Source organism: Thermobia domestica, chromosome 2 (assembly GCF_964235325.1).
Source record: "Thermobia domestica chromosome 2, izTheDome1.hap1.1, whole genome shotgun sequence".
Taxonomy (NCBI): domain Eukaryota; kingdom Metazoa; phylum Arthropoda; class Insecta; order Zygentoma; family Lepismatidae; genus Thermobia; species Thermobia domestica.
Window position 1 is genome coordinate 167,104,643 of NC_137455.1, and position 9,181 is coordinate 167,113,823.

Genomic DNA, 9,181 nt, shown 5'->3' on the forward strand with positions numbered 1-9,181 from the left:
GAATCTCAATTTATCGTTTAGATATTAAAGAAAATTATACATAATTACTTCGTTTAATATATAACAATTGTTTAATTAAAAGTTAATAATTCTAAATGCGAATTCTTTATTCGATTTTGGATATCTGGGAGAACTACAGAATTTTCATTGTTTTTCCGTAAAGTTATCCGTTCAAATAATTAGCTGGGTTCAAATTCCAATCCTACAAACTGTTCTTCCTCGCCTTAACATTTAGTTGAAAGAAATATTTACAAGATTCCTCATTTACATTTACAAGTTGAAACAACAGCGGAGAGATAAGCAAAAATCGTTAGTAAACATGTTCTGTGCGCACCAATTACATTAAAGTAATAGCTTTCATAGGCAGGGTTGTGGAAACCGTTACTCAATGTACTCCAATTTCTGTCTAATATCCATCTACACTAGAAAAGAAGCAAACTATATGTGATACTAAATCGTTTCTTAAATTCTGAGACATTATTAAACCACGAGGAATAATCCAAACATTGTAAACCTTTTCATGTAAGCTACATGAAGGTTGTTCTTCACAGGATCCGTTGAGGCCATCATTGGAAAGTCTCAATGGGGAAAAGCGCTGCTGCTGCTGCAACCAATTAGCGTTTCAGGTTAGCGATACTGGATTGTCTCGTGCAAATATTTTCGCAAACATTGACCATAATATGTTCAGTGGATTGAGATATGGATTCAATCTTAAGAGATTTCGAGGTCATCTTATTACAACAATTGCAACCTCCGTCTGTTTTTCTCGTCGGCTTTTTCGTCCCTTCTAAGGAAAATATCAAAAACACTGAAACACTTTAATGTCTCTAGTCTTAAGGGATTTCGAGATATGGCCATGTTATTTTAACAATTACAACTTCACCCTTTTTTCTTCCCTTCTAAGAGACAACGAAAAACGCTGAAACACATCTTTATTTTAAATTAAAAGCCCAAATGCCAATTTTCATGCTTCTAATTTTGAGGGATTTCGAGATATGATCATCTTATTTTAACAATTGCAATCCTACATCCCTGATTTTTTTTTCCTCGTAGAAGTAGTATCAAAAAATGCTGAAACAAGTCTTTAATATTCTAAGTGAAAAATCTAAATATTAAATTTCATGTCTCTTACCTTAGCGGATTTCCAGATATGGCAATCTTATGTTAACAATCGTAACTTTCATCCTTCGAGCTTCCCGTCATGTTTCTTCCCTTCTAACACGGGATGTACTTGAATCTGAACCCACAAAGTGGGGGTGATGTATATATTTCCTGAAAGCTTGGGTCAAGGTAAGATCAAAACCGGTTACCAAAATTGGGGAGGTCTCAAGTATTTCGCTTGAGGGCAGCACGTTACTCATTTTTATTAACACCTTTAAGCGTGTCTTACCCGAAAAATCTGAAACGGTGGGACAAATATGAAAACAGAAAAACATGTTTTTCATCATTTCAAAATATAACGTATCAAAGTAAATTGTCCCAGGGTCCCAGACGGGGTCCAACTCAAAATTTTTAAATGGAAAGGCGGATCAACTTGCACATCGTATGAAAGTTGGTGTTAAATAGAAGAAGATAAATCAAGTCGCGACTTTCTACGATAAGCCTGTGCAAAATAGCGGTGGGTCAAAATATCAACACAATCTTCATTGCAAAGTCTATGGCCACTCGTATGTATCTGAAACGGTGGGATAGGTGTAGAAACAAAAACAAGGATATGTAATTATTTCGAAAGTATAATGATTCAAAAAAAAAAAAAAAGTCCCTCGCAGGGTCCCAGAATGGGTCAAACTAAAAATGTTGAAGTAGGAAGGGGTTCAAATTCAGTATCGTATGAAAGCTTATGTTAAGTGAAAGAAGAGGAAACAAGTCTAGATTCTTGATGAAAAAGGCTATTGCCACTCATATTAATCTAAAACTGTGAAACAGGTATTGCAAAAAAAAAAAAAAAATCCCAGTTTCAACTGCAGGATCCCAGACGGGGTCCAAGTTTCAAGTGCCAAGGGGAGTAAATAAGCACATCATGTGAAAGCTCGTGTTAAATGATACAGAATTGGACATTGGACAAGTCTCGATTGTCGATAAGCATTGGAAAATGGCACTCATTTCCTTTGATACTTTCTAGTTTCTGTTTGTTTGTTTTTCCACTTGCCTCACCGCTTCAGATTAGTAGGAATGGCAATAGACTTTTTCATCAAGAGTCGAGACTTGTTTTCTCTTCTTTCACTTAACATAAGCTTTCATACTACTCAACTTGAACCTCTTTCCATTTCAACATTTTAAGTTGGACCCCGTCTGGGACCCTGGAACATTTTTTTTTTTTCTACTTTGAATCATTATACTTTTGAAATAATGACATATCCGTGTTTTTGAAAATGAAATCTTTAAGTTTTACGTCCCACGCTTATACTGGTTAGGCTAAAGAATACGGTGATTATAAGAAATGAATGAAATGGTGGAATGAAGAAAGTGGGAGGAAACGGGAGAACCCCGAGAAAACTCACGCACACGGTGTTTGTCCACCACAAAGTTCACTTGGCGGGGGCTGGGATCGAATCCGGAACCCCAAGCACCAGAGGTGAACGCTCTACCACTGAGCCACCGCGGCCCTATCCGTGTTTTTGTTTCTACACCTATTCCACCGTTTCAGATTCATACGAGTGGTCATAGACTTTGCAATGAAGAATTTGTTGATATTTTGACCCACCGCTATTTTGCACAGGCTTATCGTAGAGAGTCGCGACTTGATTTATCTTCTTCTATTTAACACAACTTTCATACGATATCAGGGTGTCCACTGATACTGGAAATACTTGAATTATACTGGAATTTAATTTTGATACTGGAAATGCTGGAAATATATTGGAATTTTGATCCACATACTGGAAAAATCATGAAACTGGTAATTTGTCAACAATATTTTTTGTAATTGTTTTAATAGTCCTAGAAACAATTTTGTATCCATTGAGATTGTAAATATTTTCAAAGAAAGAGTTGTATACATTTTGTAATTAGACATTTAAAGCAATGAGTGGAGTGGAGAGCTGTGAGGCCTTTAAAAAAATGTTAAAAAATTATTGTATTTTAAAAAATTGAGGTCAACTAAATTTATTAAAAATAAAATATTCTTTTGATGGTAAAACAATTACAAACCTGAAATCATCAGGAGTGTGATTATTTCTAAAGAACTTTAAAAAAATCATTGTATTAGGTATAGGAATTTTGCTGATAGTTATGCTGAATATACTGGAAATATACTCGAATTTTGGAAATGAAACTCAGTAGACACCCTGAATATGCAAGTTGACCCCCCTTTCCTTTTAAAAATTTTGAGTTGGGACCCTGCAGGAGACCCTGGGACAATTTATTTTACTTTGATACGTTATACTTTTGAAATGATGAAAGACATGTTTTTCTGTTTTCATATTTGTCCCACCGTTTCAGATTTTTCGGGGTTGCAACGGACTTTAAGACACGCTTAAAGGTGTTAATAAAAAATGAGTAGCGGGCTGCCCTCAAGCGAAATACTTGAGACCTCCCTAATTTTGGTAACCAGTTTTGATCTTACCTTGACCCAAGCTTTCAGGAAATATATAAATCACCCCCCATTTTCTGGGTTCAAGGTCAAGTACATTCCGTGTAAGACAGATAGAGAAACAGCGAAACACTTTTCTAATTATTTTAAATGAGAAGTCCAAATGTCAAATTTCATGTCTTTAATCTTAAGAGATTCCAAGATGTGGACATCTTATTATAATTCCCACTCCTTTCTTTTATTCTCACTGTTTCTTTCCTTCTAGATCAAATATCAAGAAACGTTGAAAATCGCGTCTAATTATTTTGAATGAGAAGTTTACACGCCAAATTTCATGTCTTTCACATTCGGAGATCCTGTGATATGGACATTTTAAGATAATAATTGCCACTCCTCTTTCCCTCGTACCCTGTCGAGAGACGAATTGCACTATGTGGCAGTGCCGTAAATAAAGAACCATAGATTACATCTACCAATCAATCAAATAATTATATCGATTCTTTCCAGATGGCAGCTAATGTCTACATTGATTGATACTAGCATCACTTATTAGTGTAGCAATCGATTCAACTTCTTGCTGTATTCGGAGAGTAATGCTAATGACTGAAAGTTAATCAGCGACGTTGCTACATTGTGAAATTTTGATTCTCCATAGCGGCTGAAGGAGACCCGGAGGGCATATCATCATACAATTATTTCGCTTTATTTTGGCCTGTAGAATTGTGTCTGTGGTCCGTGGGCGCCATTTTTAGAACACCCGATGATATATATGTGTACTGACAAAAGATATAAATAAAATGAAGCACGCAGAGGGAATAGAGAATGAAATGGAACTTCGAGTTGCAAAGCCATACTTTATTGTAATAATTACAATACTAGATCAATACGTCAACGTTGGGTTTGGTTGTAAGAGCGTATATGTGTAGCATATCAGTAAATTGTAGCACCCCATCGGACACGTGTTGTAGCGGGTTGGAAATGAGTCGTCTTATCGGTGGCTGATGCAAGCCAGTCCATAGCTACTGTAACTGCGCCTCGAGATTTTGCAGCGTCCGAGCTGGTCCCAAACGTGTTCAATTGGGGAGAGATCGGATGGCCTTGCTGGCCAGGGAAGAACTTCAACATGACCTAGACAGTCCATAGACACACATGTGTGTGTGACCGAGTGTTGCATTATTGAAAGATTATATTAGCCTGCTTTCGGAGGAAGGGTAACACAGGGTGACGTAGAATCTCACCTCCGTATCGCTGTGAAGTTAAGATTCGGAGAATTACTATAAGAGAGCGACCAAAAGTCATGCTACATGGCTTCCCATTCCATGATGCCAAGATTAATGACTGTGTATCGTTTCACAATATGAAGCTGGATGTTACCTGTTCCGTGGCGCCATACGTTGGTCATTTGTTGTAATGAAGGATCACTGGTGGACTGCAATTTTACCAGTAGATGTTATTTAGGCCTCCCAGCTGTCCTATCTTTTCCTATATTTTGGATATTTGTGTATATTTGTCCTATATTTTAATCTTGTCCTTTATTTTCTGTATTTTTCAGTCACTGAATTATTAAAAATACAAACCAAGGGAAGTTCCAGTGATGATATTGCTACATATTAGCAATATGCTAAATGTGTTTTAGCATTTTTTTTTCCTGAGGACTAGTTATTAATTCTCACTACTATTTTTTTTTAATTTGCTTTTCCTATTCTCTCATGTCCGCTCTTTTTTTTTCTTTGTTTCCTATGTGCTTGTTCTTCCCCAGCAAAGCTTAACTGAGAAACCTTGCCATGCTCTAGTTTCTTATAACGCAAGCTGTATCAGCGTTTCCTTTCAGCAGTGTTTACAGCAGTGTTGGCTGGCCATTGAGTTGTGTTGGTATTCACCAACCTTTCCAGCGCCTTTCAATATTGCTGTACATAATATGCAGGGTTTCCACGCGTCTTGGAAAACCTGGAAAGAAAAGTGTGTTGTGAAAACGCCCGGGAAAAGTAATGGAAAGCAGCAGAAAAAGGGTGTAAATCCTGGAAATTATTTATGAACTGGAAAGGGCCTGAAATTTATGATCTATAAAGTTGTTAGAAGGGTAATTTGCATAACTATGATGACTGAAATTCTTTTACATTGTTTGAGAGGGAAATACGTTGATCATTTTTCTTTAATCAGTAAATCAAGTCATTTATTTCAATCAGTTCCCCCCCCCCCCCCCGAAACAATAAAGCAGGTCTATTAAGTTTAAAAAGCAAAAGATTATACTCGTATTCAGTATTAGTCTAAATCTTGTTTCCAGTTGCTTATTGAGGTGAATGGTGGCCTTTTCTTAAATACATTTATTTTATTTATTTATTTATTTGTGCTTTAGAGTATAATATTCTATTGTATAAACCAAACTGTCCCATATTTTTTCAATGTCCTGCTGGGAAGCCATTTTATTGTAAACCTATTAAACTTGGCAATCAATTAATACTCCACTTGAACCAGTTTATGTTGCTAAAGTAAACAACTGACAATTGGATCACTTTTTATTCCCCTTTAACTGGTAGTTGCTTTCCTACAATAATTACCAAATTTTATGATATTCTGCATATAGTTGTGTATACACCAACAGAACTATAAAATATATCGATATACGTAGCGGGACATATCAAACAAATGCGTCAAAGTATCCAATTGTTTTCAGCCCAAACATTAACAACTCTCTATAATACGTATATAGCAAGAATTGGTCCAAAATAATGCTCAATTATTTGTTACCAAGGGAAATTACTATTCACACAAAATATATATCTTGACAAATTTTGTAGGAAAGTACAGTTTTATAAGTATTTTGCACAAAGTATGTTCATTTACCTCTACTTTTTCTTTTCCTATTTCATTCTTCTGCCAACTGTCAAGGGGCCCAAGATATTCCAAAGTTTGTGCAAGTAATATTGAAGTTGTGAGTGGTAAGTTTGTGCCATTCACAACTCCATTATCATTTTTCACAAGTTTTGAGTTACTTTTCCAGTCCGTTGTATAGATCACTTTTGCGATATTTAACTTAACACTTCACAACCTTGAAAGAGAGAGAGCGAACTCGAAAAACCGATTTTTAATTGTATTTATTTTTTCTCGCATCAGACAGGTCTGGACAACACATAGATATCGCGTTTTGACCTGGTTCGCACTTAGTATTCTCACAGTTTCTATTTAAATAAAGATTCGTCCTTGCTATCTTATGGAACTTACAAAACTTTCAGCTTGATTTCCCAACACTCCGATTTCAGGATTCGCCCCTTTTCTTCCAAGATCCTGACTTTTTCTATGCTGAATTCTGAAGTTTGAATATTTTCCCCCTCAGATTACAAAATCCTTGTACACTAGAGTACGGAGTTAACTGACTAATCAATTATCTTACTATATATTTTCTTCCATGCAATATTTTTTATATTTGTTGGTAAGATTTCTTATTCTTTATTTCTTGATTAATCTTTTATATTACAGATTGTGGTGAAGAAATTTTCTTCAAGTAACTATCTTAAAATAAGCAGTCTTCCAGAACTAAAGAGGTCTAAAGTTATAAAGAAGTTAGCAATAATGGCACCAGGTTCTCTTCTTTCTATGGAATCTTCAATCTCGAAAACTGGTACGAAATCAGTATTGAAAGCAAAAAGTTCCGTGCCATCGAAAGTAGGTTCTGTATTAAGTACAGAGCAAAAGTGTAATTCGCTGTGATAACACTATTGTAAGTGTTGTGTAACCAAAGACAGTATTGCTGGTGTGATGTCATAAACCTACTGTAAGTTCTAAATAACATACCATTTTTTTTATCTTTTAGATCCATTTGATAAAATTTGGAAGTGAGCCAAAATTTTTGTGGTAGGTTTTTATGTTTTTTTTAAAATAAGTGGAATCACTGCAAGATTTAATACTTTCAACTTTGTCTTTGGCTGGAAGTATTAATTTGCCAATTTTTAGAATGAAACTTTTATATGCTAGTACGTTATTCTTTTGGCTGCTTTTCTGTAAACTCTTGGAATGAAGAAACACTCACAGTTTTAGAAACTTTCTATATGTATTAGTGTAATGTAAGTTTTGTATAACATTGTATAAGAAGCAAGTTTTAAATAAATTGTAGTAAAATTTTTACTTTCGTTAATTAATATTGCACTTTTGATATAAAACTCACCCTAACAGAAATGCTGAATCGGATACATCATTGAATATTTAATAAATAAAAACATTTTATTTTCTCAGAAATTGGATAAATTCACTCAGTATCATGCAATGGTATAGTATATGTAATACCGTAAATACGCGCGTAATTTTCGCCCTCGCATAATTTTCGCATCCCAATTTTGAAGGGCATTTTCTGTATATTTATTTTCCTCGCGTAATTTGCGCACGCGAGGATTTGAGAGGGATTTGTAAGAAACCACACGACTTCTTAATCAATTTTTTAATGTTATTTTTCTACAAATTTAGAATTAGTTGCTTGTTGTCAATTCTTGCTACAAAGAAAATGTGTACCGGTATTTTCGTGTTATTTTGACTGGGGAAAAAATTAGATGATGTTCACTGATGTGGCTAATTTTTTTCCCCGCATAATTTACGCACCTTTGTTTCAAAACAACTTTTTTCCTCTAAAAAAGTGCGAAAATTACGCGAGTAAATACAGTATATTCTCAATTGTGTTCATCCAGTTAGTAAATGAGTGTAACCAAGTGAATTATTAATTTGTTTCAATTATTTTAACGTGTTGACTGGGTTTAATTAATTTCATTTGTTGTAAGTATTAAATAAGTTGAATAAACATGTAACAGACGAACCCCATTTGGGAGCACGGGCCCCATTTGTCTCCTGCGGTTTCATTCCTGGTAATAGAATTACATAATCTGAGAACTGCATACAAACTTTTTTTATTTTTCGTGGAAAAAATAAACCTTTGAATTTCTTGCTTTTAGGTGATATTTGCTTCAGATATTATTTAACGTTTGTGTTTGAGCTTTTCCACACATTCAGGGATATTAATTTCTTGAATATTTCTAATGTGAAATATTTTCATGAAAATATTTTTTTAATAATAAGTATACTTCAGAACCTCTTGTACCCCGGTATCACAAATACGTTAACTGCCACGTGAGTTGAATTTAACCCTCGATAGTTTTAAGCTGGGCACTTCGTAGATATACAACTTACGTATCTTTACCTTTTGAGTGAGGTTTTGCTGGGTTTTTCTCATTCACACCAGGCAAGTACCGGGATGGTACTAGCATACACGTCCCAGGCCGCTGCCTTCCTTCACCAATCCTTTCTTCCTTTACTTTCTTCAAATATTACCGCCGAGAGATGCTGGAAGCCCAGGAATGTAACTCCTAGTCCTGAGCTGTGTAGTGCGCGAGTGTTTCACGCTATCATGCTGTAACAGTAACGTAATCTGATACTATTTCTGGTCGTAAAAACCTTCCAGTTAGAACTCATAGAAATGAAAAGAGATACTTTCCAATTGCCAATCCTCTGCCCACAAAGAAATGAATTTCTCGTGAAATCTTGTATTAGAAAAAAAGTAATGCGTACAATATATACGCAAAAGGTGTACGCCATTTGCACGTTACTAGTCAATACGTATATAGTTAGCATGCATATGCTATGATATGGGCGTGTAATGCGGACTTC

At 35.2% G+C, this 9,181-nt stretch overlaps 1 protein-coding gene across 1 annotated transcript in view; it reads left to right on the forward strand.

Annotated features, from left to right (window-relative positions):
• Positions 1-7,654, forward strand: part of LOC145677139 (G2/mitotic-specific cyclin-B-like) — a 62,148-nt gene extending 54,494 nt beyond the window's left edge. Inside the window, exon 8 of the mRNA XM_081747785.1 lies at positions 7,010-7,654. Within this exon, the coding sequence (XP_081603911.1) occupies positions 7,010-7,240 (231 nt within the window). The 3' untranslated portion in view covers positions 7,241-7,654. The remainder of the gene's footprint in view (positions 1-7,009) is intronic.
• The last annotated feature ends 1,527 nt before the right edge of the window (positions 7,655-9,181 follow it).